The sequence below is a fragment of the Falco peregrinus genome, chromosome 2 (genome assembly GCF_023634155.1).
Source record: "Falco peregrinus isolate bFalPer1 chromosome 2, bFalPer1.pri, whole genome shotgun sequence".
NCBI lineage: Eukaryota > Metazoa > Chordata > Aves > Falconiformes > Falconidae > Falco > Falco peregrinus.
Window position 1 is genome coordinate 44,310,893 of NC_073722.1, and position 16,801 is coordinate 44,327,693.

General features: G+C 42.4%; 1 protein-coding gene across 3 annotated transcripts in view; it reads left to right on the top strand.

Annotated features, from left to right (window-relative positions):
- Positions 1-4,075: 4,075 nt before the first annotated feature.
- Positions 4,076-16,801, top strand: part of LOC101922635 (charged multivesicular body protein 3) — a 35,156-nt gene continuing 22,430 nt past the window's right edge. The window contains exons 1-3 of one of the 3 annotated variants that reach the window (XM_055797180.1): positions 4,076-4,693; positions 6,817-6,956; positions 13,337-13,437. In XM_055797180.1, coding sequence (XP_055653155.1) covers positions 4,468-4,693; positions 6,817-6,956; positions 13,337-13,408 — 438 coding nt within the window. In that variant the 5' untranslated portion in view covers positions 4,076-4,467 and the 3' untranslated portion in view covers positions 13,409-13,437. The remainder of the gene's footprint in view (positions 4,694-6,816; positions 6,957-13,336; positions 13,438-16,801) is intronic. The other 2 variants (XM_005229848.4, XM_013302184.3) reach the window with 2 other exon arrangements.

Here is a 16,801-nt window from a genome sequence, read left to right on the forward strand (position 1 = left end):
GACAAGAAAACCAAGCAATCTGTATTCTCACAGAATACATTACTTCGGTAGGTGCTTACAAGTCATTCCGTCAGATTTAAGCCCAGTCTGCTCCTTGTTTGTGTTCGTCCTCTTTATGTATTCATAGATGATGCTTAGACATGCACAGATCTTGTTTCTTAGGTCACGAGCACAGTGGTTTAAGTTGTTTACCACTATGGGCTACTTGGTCATCTCAGCATATTCAAGAAAAAGTCTGCTAATTTTTATTTTATTATTTTATTTTGTCATTAAACAGAGCCTGTCTTCTCCAGGGGCAACAGATAGTTTTTCACTGTTACAAAAAAAAAAGAAGAAAATACCAACTGCCCAGGAAAAAAGTGTCTTTATCCTCAAGCTTTCATTAAATGTATTGTGCTCCTGTAAGTTGGTTTGGCCTTGATTGATGTACATTTCTGTGCTGTTGACTACTGCATGTTTGTAGGCAAGGAAGATGGCCACAAGGGGGGAAGGGGTGACTGTTATAAAACTGTAGACTGCATAAAGCCCTGAGCAACCTGCTCTGATGTCACAGCAAACCCTGTGCTGAGCAGGAAGTCAGACTTCATAACCTGCTGAGGTCCTGTCTGACCTGAATTGCTGTGAATCACTACCTGATCACATCAGGATTGCCTCACCCAAATAGCTGGTGCTTTTAGCTGAGGTGTAGATATTGGCCACTGTATTAAACAATAACACCTATGTATTAAATCTGTTTCCATTGGGCCACTTGTAGATAGTAGGAAACAACTTCTCATTTAAAATTCCTCTACACACAACAAAATAGTGTCTGGGCTGCTGTTGTCACTCTTCAAGTCTCTTGTACAGGCTTGTTGGTTTAGTTAATATCAGAAAAAAACAAGTAGTCATGGTTTCATATTACACAAAAAGGTGCTGAGATGCACCTATGTTGTTTAAGAAGTACATCAAGAGACTAGTTAGTGAACTACTAACAGCTGTGTTTATAGAGTTGGCTGGGTCATGGGGAAAACTGGGTTTCAGGTAGTTTAAGTATTTGTTTGCTGAAATTTATCTTGATACATGTCAGCATTAAAACGGTCCAAAAAAAAGGGTATGATAATATGTTAACATGGTAAGGGATTGAATTAATATTTTCAGTCCTCAGTTTTGCTGACTTCAAAATGACAATACTTTCCTCGATGTTCCCCACAGAAGTCTGGAAAGTGGATTATTATTGGTATTCCCAAACTGTGCAGTCAGCAACTGCTCGTAGGAGAGGATGGGGGAGGAGGGGGAATCCTTGCCATTTATCAACGGGCAACAGAGACTTCAGATTTGGCTGTCTGACAGGAAAAGATGGCTGTCCCAGTTCTCTGGATTTGTTCTCATTCTCTTATAAATCACAGTAAAATATTTTTGCTGCCAAAATTTTTTAAAAGCAGTCCCCTGCTTCAGGTTTTTGTTTAAAGGTGGAATTTATATTCTTCATTCTTTTCACAGTTGTAATACTTGCTCTGTGAGCACAGGTCTGACGGATGACTGTTTAATGTTGTTAATTAGGTAGAGTTAACCCTGGGGTCTTTAAAAATGTCAGCGTGTGTCATCTCTGTCTTTAGCCCAAATTAATTTTAATTCACTGTTGAGATATTTAGAGTTTCCAGATAATTAAAGCTCCCTGAAAAATTGTTTGCAGGTGACATGTCAAAGATGTTGTGAGTTGCAACTGGAAACCAAAAAATAATGGCTGTTATCTAGAAAATACACATTTTCTGCTAGGGTCAGCTTAGTAAATAAAGGATATAAAGGTAGGGAGGAAAGAGAGAGCCAGAGAGCCTGGGAAAGGAACTGAACCTGTTTAGGTTTACTCTGCCAGGCCTTTGGTCAACTCATCACCTGCAGTTCTTGGTCATACCCGTCCCTGCTCTTCATTTGCAGCTCTGCCCCTGCCTCATCTTGTTGCCTGGCTGCTTCTGTGTTGGTAGCTGCGTTGCTTTTGGTTGTTCTGGGGGGGGTTGAGTAGTGGTTTCAAATACTATTTTTACTTTCTTGAAATGACTCCAGGGTTTTTGAGTTTTGGCAGATGATTAGCTTTATCTCTGCAGGGGACTCGTCATCATTTACCACTGGGCAATGTTAAGAATTGATTTAACTCAGCCCATGAGCATTAGGAAGTGACACATTGGTGACAGCCTTCCCAGCAGTTGGTATTGCAAATAGTTCAGCTGTGAGCATGGACTCGTAATTGTTGCTAGGTGCTTTCCTGCCGGAGGAAGTGAGGGCATCCCCGAATGAGTTACAGGGGAGAAGCCCAGGGATGGGGTCGAGAGGGTTCTATGGTGCAGAAAACTCTGCAGAAAAAGAAACCAAGAAACTCCCCCAAAAATATGTTTTCTAACTGAAACTAAATATACATTGTTCCTCTTCAAACACCTAACTCCCATCTCTTCCTCCCACCCATCGCTTCGCATACACTCGAGCGGCTCACTTGAAACAAAAGGTAGAGAAATCGGGCAACTTCTTGCACGTGACAAAAGAAATGGGGCTTCGTAAAGCTTTTTCAAAAGAACTGTGCTCCTGGGGTGTGTTTTCAGGGCTCGGGGAGAGCCTGCCTCTGGCCTCATGACAGGTGAAGTTGAGTGTGGGTGTTACTGAAAGTCCCTTGGCTCTGCCAGCTGCAATAACAAAGCCACGCTCTTGGTTTTTGCCAAGGGGAAAGGATTCATCTTACTGATGCTTTGCTGCTTTCTTATTATAGGGTGATGGGCGCCAGCTTGTTTGAAGGGGGAGTTTACCAAACTGCAGTGGCTTTGAAGGAGAGAGCAGCACTTCATCCTGGCCTCCCGTGAGCTGTGCCTCTGGTACGTTCTGGCCCAGCTGGACCTACTGACCAAGGCTCACTGCAAACCCGACGGAACTGTGGAAATCCCTTTGTATTTAATCAAGCAGCATCAGCAGAGATAGGGTTTGCCATCAACCTCTAATCCTTTCCACATAAAAAGTCTGAAGAATAAAGTTTTATGTGACTCCCAGTGTAAGGCACAACATTTTCCAGCCCGTAAGGGCTTAGTCTGTGAGCAGCTACTTATGCAGTCCCTCTGCTCTTCCCCTTTCAAGAAACAAAATGAGCCCATGGCTGAAGAAAACAGTGCCGTGATTTTTGTTCTTAAAGAGGCCATGGTGGCTGCCTGACAAAACAGGCTGAACCTGTGCTGTTTTGTTTTGGGGTTTTTTCCCCCCTTTTAAAATCATATCAGCATGCTGAGATCCCTGTAAATGTGTTTTGAAGGCTTTGAGGAGCATGGCCATTTGAATCTAGAAACAGGTCAATATTAATGTCTCTTTTTGAAATCCAATAGTACAAAATTATTTCAGCGTGTACACTCTGGGGGGTTGTCAGTGTTTTTAAAATTAAGCTGTGCTATTTTTGTGCTCATCTGTATGGGCTGGCAATTTTCATGCAAATTATGGATTCTTAAAATAACTGAAGATACAAAAGAAATGTTGAGTTTCCTTTGGAGGAGAGCCTTCGTCTCAAAGAAGCATCTTGATTTTAGTGGTTTTTTTGCAGCAGACTAAATTATATCTTTGCAGCCTAACACTTCTTGTATAGCCTGGGATGATTATTTGCGTGATCCACTTAAATGAGGATTCACACCGCTCTCCACATGCTTCCGATGCCAAGAACAGCCGCGATTTAAACCATTGTCAGAAGTCGTGGTAGTGGTTGACCATGACCATGACCATCAATGAGCTGCCTGCCAGCGCTCGGGTATCAACTCCAAGCCGCAGAATGCGAGTTTCAATCCATGCCGATGGATTTCACTTTATTATTTGCTTTAGCAGCAGCGAAGGGCTGGGAGCAGGGCTGGTGTGTGGGAATAAGTTGAGAGGGGCTCATACCTACACCCACCAGCTTGCAGCAGCCTGAATCCCAATAAACCATGTCCGTTAGGCTGGCTTAAAACTGGGCAGACACATCGACGTGATTCCGGCTGGGTAAATATTTTTCTTCTCGGGAAAAACGCCGGCGGGGCTCGCATCACCCCGGTAACTCGTACCCGAGGTACCGGTACGTTTATTTTTTTTGCAGCGAGAGCGCAGCCGCTGGGTCCCAAGTGGATGCCGGGGGCAGGGACGTAACCACAGCCAAGCCCGCCGGCCCGAGCTCGGCCCGAGGTGCTGAATCACGGCGGGGGGCGGTGCCGGTCGGCGGGGCAGCACCGGGCGCCCCCTCCCGCCCCCCGCCCCGCCCGCTGCCGCCGTCCCCGGCTGCACACGTCACTTGTTATGTCTCCACCGGCGGCCGCGGCTCCGCCGGGGCGGGGACAGCGGCGGGAGGGAGGTGGCGGGGCCGGGGCCCCGCGGCACTGACAGCGCCCCCCCGCCCGCCTTCCCTTCCCCTCCCCTCCCCGCCCCGCGGCGGCCCGGCCCGGCCCGGCCCTCCGGCGCGGCTCTGTGGCCCCGCGGCGGGCAGCCCCCGGCGGGAAGATGTGGGTGAAGCTGTGCTGCTTGCTGCTCTACTTCCTGGCGCTCTTCGTCCTGGCCCGGGTGTTCGAGGCCGTGGCGTGGTACGAGAGCGGCTTCTTCGCCACGCAGCTGGTGGACCCGGTGGCGCTGAGCTTCAGGAAGCTGCGGACCATCCTGGAGTGCCGGGGGCTGGGGCACTCGGGGCTGCCCGAGAAGAAGGATGTGCGGGAGCTGGTGGAGAAGTCAGGTACGCGGAGCGCCCCCCTCTCCCCCGTGACCTCACGCGTGGGGAAGGCGGCCGCCGGTCACCCCTCCGGGGCTCCCGCTGCCCTTGGGCTGGAGAGCGGGGCGCCGCTTCCCGCCTTGGCGGGGCCGGGCTGGGCAGCCACCGGCGTCCCCCGCCAAGGACCGGGACGCCGGGGCGGTTAAATGGAGGAAGGCGGCGGCGGAGCTCGGGGATGGCGACGTTAAAAAACCGCGGCGGCGGCGTGTTAAGCCCGAATGGGCTGCGCGGAGGGAAGGCCTTGCACCGGGAAGCGGCCCGGCCCGCGGAGTTCAGCCGGGTCGCGGCGAGCAAACGGGGTCAGGGGTGGCGGGTGGCGGCCGCGCAGCGCCGGTGCCGCCTGCCGTGGGAAGCGGGGCGGGGAGAGCCCCCTGCACGCAGTGGGCTACGGCTCACAGCCGTGGCGGCCGTGCCCCGTGTATTCCTCTCCCTGCCCGTTTCCTGGTGTTATTACGGGTATTGCCGCTAAGATAGACACCGAGGGGGGCAGTGGGTCGATAGCTGAGGAGCAGAAGGGATCGGGTACCGAGGAATGCGGTGGTTTTGTAGAAGAGGACCAGAAGTAGATCCTACGTACAAAAAAATGGCTTGGAAAAAGGCAGGGAGGCGTTTCAGAAGTAGGGAAGAGCAGGTGAAAGAGGTGGACTTTGCGGGGAGCGATGGGTAGCGAAGGATGGAGAGCGGTGCAGATGGAGGGGGTGGCAGAAGTGTCTTGGAAGTAAGGGTGCTGGCCTGGAGCAGCTGGAGGGAGCTGGCCCCAAGGACTGGGAGATGGGGCTGATGTAATAGCTGTAGTGCCAGCCAAACAGGAAAATGTGAGTAGCTGCTTTTAAATCAATGCTCGAAGGGCTGCTGATCCAGGAGAGAGAAATCCCAGTGATCGGGATAGGCAACAAGGGGCTCATTTGTCCAAGCAGAAAGAGGAAAGGATTTGGACGAATACAGTGAGCACCATAACCTTAAAAACGCTTTTTTAAATAATTGATATTAATGCCGCACATTTAAATCTCATTTGCTATTATTGTTCATTGTTTATTTATGTTGTTTATTTGCTTTGCTGCTCCAATGGTAAAAAGCATCAGGCGATTTCACTCCTTGGCTGTCAGGTACTTTCATGATGTCATGATGTTTGGGTTGCAAATGCTGCAGGGAAGTGTTTAACTCCAAACAGACTCTATTAACCGACTTCTTCAAATGCCATGGAAACACTTCTCATACCAACAGGCTTTGCAGCATTTTTCCAGTTTTGTTTTTTTTGTTGTTGGTCGGGTTTTTTTAAATTCTATGAATACTTTTGAAAACCCCTCAAGGGTTTCAGCTGTGACAGTTGTGGGGGTTTTTATTTTATACTTTAAAGGAAAGAGCCTTTTTGTACAAGATTTCATTTCTTCAAGCTTAATGCTTGCTAGAATGCTAGTTGTCATTAACAGCGTTTGTAATGATTGTGAAACAGTACTTGGGAACAAAATGAAATTACAAACGAAACATTATCAGATGATTTTACTGTGAGCTCTTTACATTGCTAGGATTGGAGTTCAAGGGAACTTTTTCCTACTGTACAAACAGAAGCCAACAGCTAAATTATTCTACCTGAGATTTTTACAGGCAATGGGACAATCAACCCGGGGGAGGTTTGGTGCAAAATTATTGACTGAAATTTTGGAATTCTGTTTGAATTATCAGTGTTAAGAAGTTGGCTGCTGCAAAATTACTATTCTGTGAAATGCAAGCAAAGATACGTTGATTAAAATTGCTCTTGGCCACTAAATATTGTTATTTTCAGACAGTGAGGCTTAGAAGATGTTCATTTATTCTATTGTGTGCTTGCTTGCATGTGTCGTACATCTGTGTAGTCAGAAACATAGCGTTCATGTCTTCTGTGGTCTGACAGCTGAAGTCAAATTGTTCATAGTCATGTAACTATAGACAGAATTATAATAACTTTAAAGTTTAGCTGCCTTTGTACCAAAAAGGTTCATTGAGCAACCATGCAAAGTGTATAGCTAGTTAAATAGTTATTAGAATTTATGAAGTGATCCTTTTCAAGTGCTATTTTAATTAAATTTCTCCAATTGTCTCTCTTTCAGGAGACCTCATGGAAGGAGAGCTTTATTCTGCTCTTAAGGAGGAAGAGGCCTCTGAATCGGTTTCCAGTACAAACTTTAGTGGTGAAATGCACTTCTATGAGCTTGTAGAAGACACAAAAGATGGGATCTGGCTGGTACAGGTATAGAAATTTGATAATTTATTTTTCTGTATTTATCACATCCAAAATGTGTTTCAGAGGAGGAGTTTATGAGGTTAGCTAACTAGTAGTAAAAGTGTGTAACAGAGAGATGGTGACAAAGGTAAACTACATCAGGGAGATCACAAGGCATGAATTTGTTCGAAAAAAACAAGGAAGGCTGGAGGTGACAGAGTTCCTACACAGACAGGAAGAAAAAAGCCCTGTTATTCTGTGGATTGCTTTTGAAAAACCAGGTGCTTCAGAACCAGAAAACAAACAAAGCAGCACACACTTAAGTACACAGACTATGCAAGTACTTGGCCCTGGTATTGTAAGAGCTTGTGTAATGTCTGAAGTAGGTGCATTAGGTATAGATGCTCCCAGCTGGCACAGGAGAGGTGCTTCTGGTGTTGCTCTTCCTTTTGTTTGCGTGACATGCTCAGTTCCAACCAGTTTAAATTTCTGTTTATCTAAGGGGCTTAGAGCACTTCTAAGATCTCTGTTGCCTCTTGACAAAGGCAAGATCTCAGTGCGCTGCTTCCCAGGCTAGCAGGCTGCTTCTACAGCATACTCCAGTAGCTTAAAGTTAGCCTTCCCCCAAACCGTGTGGGCCTGCCAATTTTAGGGCACGCTTCCCCAGGGCTGCATGAGAATAAGAAAACACTTAGGGAAAGAAAGACTTCTGCAGATAGGATTCAGAAACAATTTATCATCACTCTTGAGAGCACAAGTAATCTAGACCAAAATGTAAAAATGCTTTTTTGCATTGACTTCTGTATTGGTAAGAGGGTTTTTTTAAGGCATAAGTTCCCTACTAACAGCTACATCAGGCAATCAGAATTCTTCTCCAGTTAATTGTTCAGTTGACAGCTCTCCTGCCTGGTTTGTCTGGTCTCCTCACTTCATGTTTTCTACTTAAATAGATGATCGAGATTTATCAGACCTACGCTGTCACCACATCAGGCCTCACTCTAAAATAGACAATGAGAGGAAAGATTACCTTCACAGTCGAAATGGCATTTGTGTTTTGGGAAAGATGTATTTGGAGTTTATTGAATCTTAAGTTTCAGGTTTAAATCATACAGAAGGGCATTCTTCAAGCAGAGAGAGTGTTGAAAGGAAGTTTACACATCTCCAAGCTAGTTGACAAATACCAGCATGAATATGCCATGAAAAACCCTCCTTCCTCCCCCTGCAGCTCAAAAGAGTAAAATATGGTAGTTCTCTGTTGTCTGTTGCTTGCAGAATTTTATTCATAATGTATTTTCACCTAGCTTTGTAAGAGCAGATCAGATAGGATGTGTTTGATATCTCTAGTGTGATGAATGTTGTCATCATTCTGGGAGTATTTGCACAGCTATTCAGTTGGTCACAATAACTGTGGAGAAAAAATTCAGTGGAATTTACTGAATAATTTACTTGCTGAACATTATTTGTCTGTTTTTCCACAATAAAACCCACTAGACATGTCAAATTTATTTTTTTCATGCTTGCTTTTTGACTTTTCATCACTTTTGAGTTTTCATTTGCTCCTTTCCCCACCGTAAGTCCTGCCTGGGTAACTTCTGTGCTGGATTCTTTTGAGTCCTTTCAGAGGTCTTCCCATGTTTTTTTCTAGACCTCATTCCTGCAGAGCTGGGTTTTTTTTTTATCATAATTTCTCTGTTCTGATTCTTGATTACCCTCCCTTGCCCATTCTCCTTCACCTGTTAGGCAACTGTGGAACCTGTACAGCTAATTAATCAGCTCGATGGTTAGGCAGGGGACGGTATGAGAGTAAGGATGCCTCATGGATGGGTTTGGTGACCACAGGCAGGGCTGGAGCATTCCCCTGCTCTGTTGTTGCTGGCTGTGTAGCAGGAAGGACCCTTTTCAGGTTCCTGACCCTGAATGTCTGTGTGTCTGTTCCATGGGGGCTGCAGGGAAGCAGCAGGGGGAGGGATACAGTTCTGGCTCAGCTAGCACAAGAAGCTGTTGGTTGAGTTGGTTTTGAACACTTTATGATGATGTATGGGAGCACAGGGACTCTGAAGATTATTTTTATTTTCCAGTGCCTGTAAATGAAATTTATGGAGTGGCATAAGCTGGTAATGTGATAGCCACCACTGTCAAAGGAAAAAGAGGATACAGTTATTATTTCTTTATATGTTTGACATAAATTCAGATGTGAATTTGTCATTTAGAGCCGGCAAGATCAATTCCTTGAAGAAAGCTAAAGTCCATACACAAGGAAACAATGTTTTGTGGCTTTGTTTCTTTATCTTCTGGAAATCCACATGCAAAGCATCTAGGTTCAGTGGTAATTTGTTTACCAGTGTAGGTGCCCGCTACTCCTGTGTGGAGCTTCTGTAGAGCCATAGACAGCAGCATGCTCTTTCTCCTATTAGCTGATGATCTCATCACCTTTCTTTTTCTGCCTTTCTTCTTGCTTGCCAGCTGCTGTTGTGCACTTCTTTGGCTGGCAAGGAGGATGAGTGGTAGTTTCTAGAGCTGCTTCGCATGTTGGTAAAGGAGTAACACGTAACGTTCTTGCTTTTTCAGACTCAGCTATGGCTCATGCTGTCTGGTCAGTCTCTAGACAGCTGTAGTAATTATGACTTTTAAAAAACACACCGTAAATGATCTACAAATGAAAATCCTCTTTGAATGAAGTTAAAATGTAAATTAATGCATATTTTTATTTTTAAAGTCACTATTGTAACATAGTGGTAGAGGTAAACGGAACTTTCTTCCTGGCATTGAAGCAGGATGACAAGACTTTTGATCATGTCTGGTAGAGATGCAAAGGACATTATTATGGACATAAAATGTTGCAGTATATTCAGCATCTCAGCTTCTTGTTCAAGTGGTATAATCACAGAGCAAGGGGCGTGCCTACAGGATTTTGGTGGTGGTTCGTTTGTTCTTTTTTGCTTTTGCTTGCATGTAGGATGAGTAATTTTCATATTTGCCTTTTTAATTTTGCCAGGTGATCAGCTGTTCTGACTACAAGGAAATTAAATAGAAACACCCAGTTCTTTTAAAATGCATTATTCAGTATTTGTGCCTTTTCCAGTAGCCCATCAGGAGTCCCCAGAGGGGACTCTCTTTCCTGAAAGTCTTCATATCCAGTCAAGGGTGCAGAATACCATCAGCTAGAATGTAATAATTCTCATATTGCCTACATATCTGTGTTTAATTCATTACAGAAGCCCATTTATACTCAGGCTCTGGCTTAACTGACAGCTCTGCTGAGCTGTTCAGACTGGTGCATAGATCACCCCACCTCCCTTGAGAAACTATTCGTAATTTTGAGGTGGTTAATTTTTGCATGCTATGATTGATGTAGTCTTCTGTCTTTGACTATTTTGACCTAATTTCTCATGGTCTCTTTCTCAGAAAAGAAAAGCAAAAAATTTCCAGAATTCTTTAATCCTTATGGATGGATTTTGAACCTGTTGTGAGTTCTTAGGAAAGAGCAACTATGCAGAAATTCAGTTTCATCAGCGCAATGCTGAATAATAAACAGAGGGAGATGTCTCAGAATTAATAAAAGTACAGACAGTCATGTAGAAACTTACTGGTGTTATCTAGAGTAAGTCAGCTTTTTTCCATACTTCTAATAAATAACTCACCAGTCCATTTATAATTAATTGTATTTCTAAATGCGAATTGTCCAAATGTTTTTACTTCTGTTTATCTTTACTTCTGTTTATCTATGAGAGGATAGTTTGCAAACACAGCTGTTGATTATAAAGGGTTCTATGAAAGCACGTAGGTAGCTTAATTAATAGACCAGGGTTTTTGAACCTTTGTATCATTGTGGATCCTTAAAAATCTTCCAGCGAGTGCATGGATTCTTTACAGTAATATTGGGCTTCCTTTGCTCATTTACCCTCTACAGGCACTGTGGAGGAGTTTGTAGATCTGCAGGAGCCTGGGTGTCTCAAACTGGAAACTGCTGAACCAGACTAATGATTCTCATATGCACACTGCCTTCCCAGTTCATTAAAGAAGTTAAAAATCAGTGTTGCCTTTGGCAAAACCACAGTTTGTTTCCCCAAGTTGAATGTCTGCACTCCATGCAGAGACTGACTTTCTGAGGCTGGGCAAGGATTGACCACTCCCGAGAGATCTACCTGTATGTGTGTGTGTGCAGCAGGAAATGGTGTCCCTTACTTTAATAGGTTTTGTTCTTCCTGGTGTTTTGAAGCCTGTAACAGTGCCCTAGTGCACAGATTTTATGAGTACTTGGAGTTATTATCTTAGTGGCTAAGCTGTAAAACCAAGTTTTGACGATTCATGTGTACGCAAAATAGTGTGCTCTTGGTATGAGCAGGTGTGCCTGACACCTGGTCTCCTAGCTAGAACTGGTTAAAATAATGAGAGTTGAAATACCATGAAATGTTTGTTCTGCATTTGTCCATCTCTGAATAATTCTCATGCCTTGTGATATTTGAACATTTCTAGTTGTGAGTGAGCTTCAAAATTCACTGAAATGAAATCTTGTTACCATGGCCTGTTTTGAAATCTCTACATACCTGTCTAAAAGAGATTGAACAAGGTCTAATTTAAATGCACAGAAAATGGGAGAATGTTTAAATGAGGCTACTGTCGTGTCGTGCTCAGGTACTACAGGGGTACCAAAAAAGGAGTCTGTCTCTGCATATTGCATTGCTGCAGCAAACTCTTTAATGTCAGTTAAATTCCTTGAGCCTCTTCAGTTTCTGTCACATCTTTTACTTGCATTTTAAGAGTGTATGCTTTGTAACAATTTAAAAAAGAAATCCTTAATGATAACTGAAAATTAAGGAGCAACTGCATCAATGACAGTTATGAAGCAGTTATTGCAATATTGATGTGTCTGCCCAAGACACTTTTGTTTTAGATTAGGCAAGAGAGGCAAAGTGACTTGCTGACATTGTCCTGTTTTTCCAAGTGTTTATATCTTTCTGTCTCCAGGCTGTTTGCTTTTAAAGTTGGTTTGCTTTTTTTAATGTTGTAACTATGACTATCTTAACGTAGAGATAAAAATCATTCTATTAATTACGTTCTTGATTGGCCTGTTTTGGGACAGTTCTGTCTAATTCAAAGTCAGGACAGCTCTTCCAATGCAAAAGCTACCTATTCAAATGCCCGTTGAAATCATCAGGATTTCAGTAGTTTCAGTATTACATGTCCCCAGAATTCTATTTTCATTTTGTTTTCTGTGGTATCTGAAAGCTACCTTCTTAGGTGTTCATGGAAACTAAACAAGAAAACTCAAAATGTGTAGAAATGAAGGATATTTCCAAGCCCCCATCTTTCCATTTTTACTTTGCACACCTTGGTGGCATAACCTACCTGCAGTATTTCGCAGCTGTCAGCTGAGGATCTCCTGTCCTTTTGGAATATGGTGTGGTCTTCCCAAATTCACAGATGGAGTACGAAGAAACTTGCGTCTGAGACTTCAGAGGAAGTTTGTGGATGGATGCTCAGTGAGGGCCTGGCCTTCTCTCCAGCATCTTCCACTAAACATGCTAGTAATTCATATGCAGAGATGGTAATTTTGACCCTGCAGTTAGAGCTAGTCCTGTGGCATAAGTTAGGTGTAGATTAGGGAGCAGATGATGTGGGGTTGTTAAATGGCAGGGTTACTTTGATCCTATTGAATTCTTTTAGCTGATTTAAGGTGATTAATGTATTGAGTTATCTTCATTGTCTTATTTGTTACTCTGGCATAGGATATTTTACAGATTGTGAACACAGATAATAACAAGAAAAGCTTCAAGGGTTTGTGTTCCTCTGAATGTGGTGTTTGTTTCCCGGCTGTGCTGGCTGATCTCATAAAAGATACCTTCTATGAGCTTTCTCTTTATTTCTTTAAAATGAAATAGAGCATATGACTGAAAGGGACCTTCTTGATGAGCAAGCTCAGCTCTCAGCTAGGCTGTGGAATGTGTGTTTATAAAATACCTTGCTGTCTCTCTTAAATCGTAAATTGTGTGAGTGTAATACTCCTATTGACTGTTCTCAGTTGGAACCGTGTATCTGACTCCTGGCTTAAGTGTATTCATGGCTAATGTGTTCCCATTGCACTTAAATTGATGTCGCCCTTTAGTTTCACTGACTTCTGATGTTTACTCCACGACTCCCAATATATAAGGTCAATCAATCTGTTTGTTTTGTCGGGTATAATATATCCTGGGCTTTGCTTATTTCACAGCCAGTTAATATTGATGGCTCATAGTTCCTTTTGGATCAACTAATAGACCCAAGCTTTTTCTCCCATTGCTGTTTCTAACTGATGAACTCCCTGACTGTCCTGTTCATTACTGAATTCAATTTCATTTCTGACACACTGCATTACAAGATTTGTGCAAGCTCTTTCTTACGGCATTATAATCCTCTTTTGTACACAGACGTGCTTCCCAATTTTATGTCATCTACAAATGCCTTTGGGAGACTTCAAGTTTCTGCAGGAAGGGCTTTAATAGGAATATATGCTGAACTGAGCTCTAAGGTAAATCTATTAAGAAGTGTGCTAGACCTTTTTGGCATTTTCATGTTTTCTTGCCTTAGCCAATTTCTTACTCGCTTTAAAACTTTTTTTTTAACTTGCTATCAAAGCTTATTTCCAGTTCTCATGAAAATTTTCCATGTGGCACGATACTCTGCCAAACTACAGACAGGGCACTACACTCCCTTTGTGTTGAAACTCTGTTCTTTTCCTCCAGGAAAAAATGGATTTTTAACTCTCAGTTTAATCAGGAATTATACATGTTTAGTAGTTGTGTGCTGGAAAGGGGTGGAAAATGCAGCCATCTCTGCACCTTTAAAATCTGTTTGACAGTTTTGCATACTGTTGAGATAAAACTGGTGGGATAATTTTTTCATTTGCTCTTAAATATAGTTACTAACTTGTGATTCTCCTGTCAAAATGTAAATAGTCTGACAGGGGTTTTATAAGAAATTTTCACAGGTTCATCTGTGATTTTATGTGCTCATTGTATTACAGTTTTGGGATGGAGATTAGCTGCTTACTCTGATTTAAGTGCATTAAGTTATTTGAGTTTTGTTTCCATCTTCAGGTGGTGCAGTCTCTTCTCATAAATAAACTCACTAACCTGTCCATGGCCAGCCATCTCCTTCTCATTGAAAACTGAGTCAGAGCATTAATTTCATTTTAAAAAGAAAATTACCTTACGCTTATATCCTGTCTTCATTGTATGGTGATCCTGCTGCTTTTCCCCCTGTTCTGTTCTTACTCATATGATTGAAAAACCTTTTGGTGCAGCTTGTAGTATTCTTTGTGTGCTCTAACTCAAAGTGCTGACTCTTCCTGAAGTTTTTTTTTTTTGGTTTCTTGCATATCTTTCTTTGTTAGCTCTTCCTTTTGACCTTTTTTTCATTCCGTGTAGATTCTCAAACTGTTTCTGACATCTTTTTGGAAGTGGTTGCTAGGAAGAAGTGCAGGACTTGACAACTTTTTCCCCCTTGCTTGAAATACATAATCCTGATAGCTTTTAACACTTTGGACTTGAAGAACTTCCAGGCCTCTTCCACATTCACATTCCTGGTCTCAGTCACAGATTTTAAAGTTAAATTTCTTAGCTTATCAAAGGTGACACTTAAGTAAAATCTGTTACAAGTGTTTGCAGGTTATCTTTATTTTAAGCTTAATTACATTGTGATTACTTAACCTGCAGTATTTTCTCAGACTCCCTCATCCACAGACATGATGACTACTTTCCAAAATACAAACCCTTGCCTCTGTGTGGTGAACTCCCAATGTTCTAAGTGGGTGTTGCCTGCAAGGAGCAGCTACAATGGGGATGTTTATTTGGTTTGGGGTTTTTGCCATAATGACATAAAAAAGCACGAGCCCAAGAAATTTTACAAATCTTCAGTGTGCAAAACCATAGTAAGGTTCTCTCTATCTACTTACAAAATACAGACTGCTAGTTCTGTCATTGTCCTTCAGCATAAATAACTTTTTCAGTTATTTATTTTTAAGAGGAAAAACTTTTTCGTAGGAAGGGAATTAAACTGTTATTTAAAAATTCACCAGTACAAACAACCAGATGACAGTAAAAGACACCACTGACTTTATTTACAACAAATCTTCTCTTGACACTTAAAATCAGTACTGTAATATCAGGCAGAAGAAACAGTTGAGCAGGATCGGTCCTCCTGCACATCGCATTAGCCTAGTTAAGAGCTGTGAGAGGCTTTTGCAGAACATGCACACAGAATTTTGGAAGAAACTGATCTCTGAGTAGTTGTACTGAAGAGTAATCCAATTATCAATGTTTTACTTCTATGCTTACTAATAAAGCATAGTGATTCCTTACTATGTTGGATGGATTTATCATGCTGAAGTAGCTCTGAAGATATACTGGCATTAAGGCGCCTTTAGCAATGTGGTGTCTTTTAGTTGAAGTACATGAAAGAAGTTTAAAATATCGAAAGTAATTGCTTCAGTTACATTGGGTGATGTAAAGAAGCCTCAATAATAGAGCAGATTTCCCCAGCTGGTTGTCTCAGTGCTTGAAGGTTACATTTAGCTAATCAAAAAGGCTTTTCTATGTGATGTGTGTGTTTTGAGAATAGCTGGAAGGATGTTTATCTAGTCGTTCACCTCTGGTTTTATGTAAACATTTTAGGCTCAGTGGAATGGGGGTGTAATCTGTAACTTCAGTTTAACTCTGTTTCCCTGCGTAGAATGTTCTGCTTAGGGAATTCTCTTAAGTGTCTGAGAGGATGCTGCTTACCACAAAGCAGGCAGATTTTTTTGAGTCTCAAAGGCCCGACACGCTTTCCAGGTCTGCCTCTCAGCCTGTATATAAACTCTTAATCATGGTGACAACCAAACTTCCAGAGGAAAGCTGACATTTGAGGCCATTAAGTTGGGAAATGATTGGGAGAAGTTTAATGGTAGGTAAACAAATACCTAACAAATGGAAGGTTCAAAATCTTAATTTAAAATTATATAAGTGGTTGCCAGTAAGCCTGCAGAAGCATGTGATGCATTTCTAAAATAGAAAATGTGACGGCTCATGGAATAACGCATGATCAGTCATGTTATTCAGAATTACCTGTCAGCTGGAGGCAGGCAGGGTTTTCTTTTTCTTTTTTCTTTTTTTTTTTTTCCCATCCCTGTACAGTTCCAAGTCAGAAGATGAATGCTTACTCTATCATTTGCATCTGCAGAAGCTTACGTCTAGGTAACCTGAAGTACTACTTTAATATACTAGGTTAGAACAAATTAGACTAAATCACAGTGAATTGCCATCCTGAAATGGCAGATGGGACAGTGGAGTTGGTGGAACAGTCACGTAAAGTTAAAGTGAGTCACTGGCAAAGCTGGAGGGAGTCAAGATTTTTAGGCATTACCTGGGGGTTTAATCACTAGTTTCCACTGCTTAGAAATTATGGTTGGCAGTCTGATGTAGTACCAGGTTCCAACTCATTTTACTTTCTCTGAGACAACATTTCTTTGTTACATTGTAACTTTTCATCGAGAACTGCAATAAAATAATGGTCTTTTTTTTGCTGCGAAGAAGGGGGACCTGCTGCATCCTCTTCCTTTCTCTTCTACTATGAGCTGGTTAATGATAGTTTTGTTATTTTCCCAGTGTTTTTCTTAACTACCACTGATTTTAGTATCTTAACAGGTATTTAAAATGATGATGCACTTTTGTCTTCCTGCAGAAACTATATTTCTGCTTTGGAGCTTCACTCTCCAAAGACCTTTAGTGTGATTCCTGGTTGTATATACCTACTCTATATTCTAAGAGAAGAGGAAAACAGTATCAAGGGTGACTAGATCTCTGTTTTCATGAAACTTGCTCAGGAAACTCAGGAAGCAAACTTGGTGTGATACT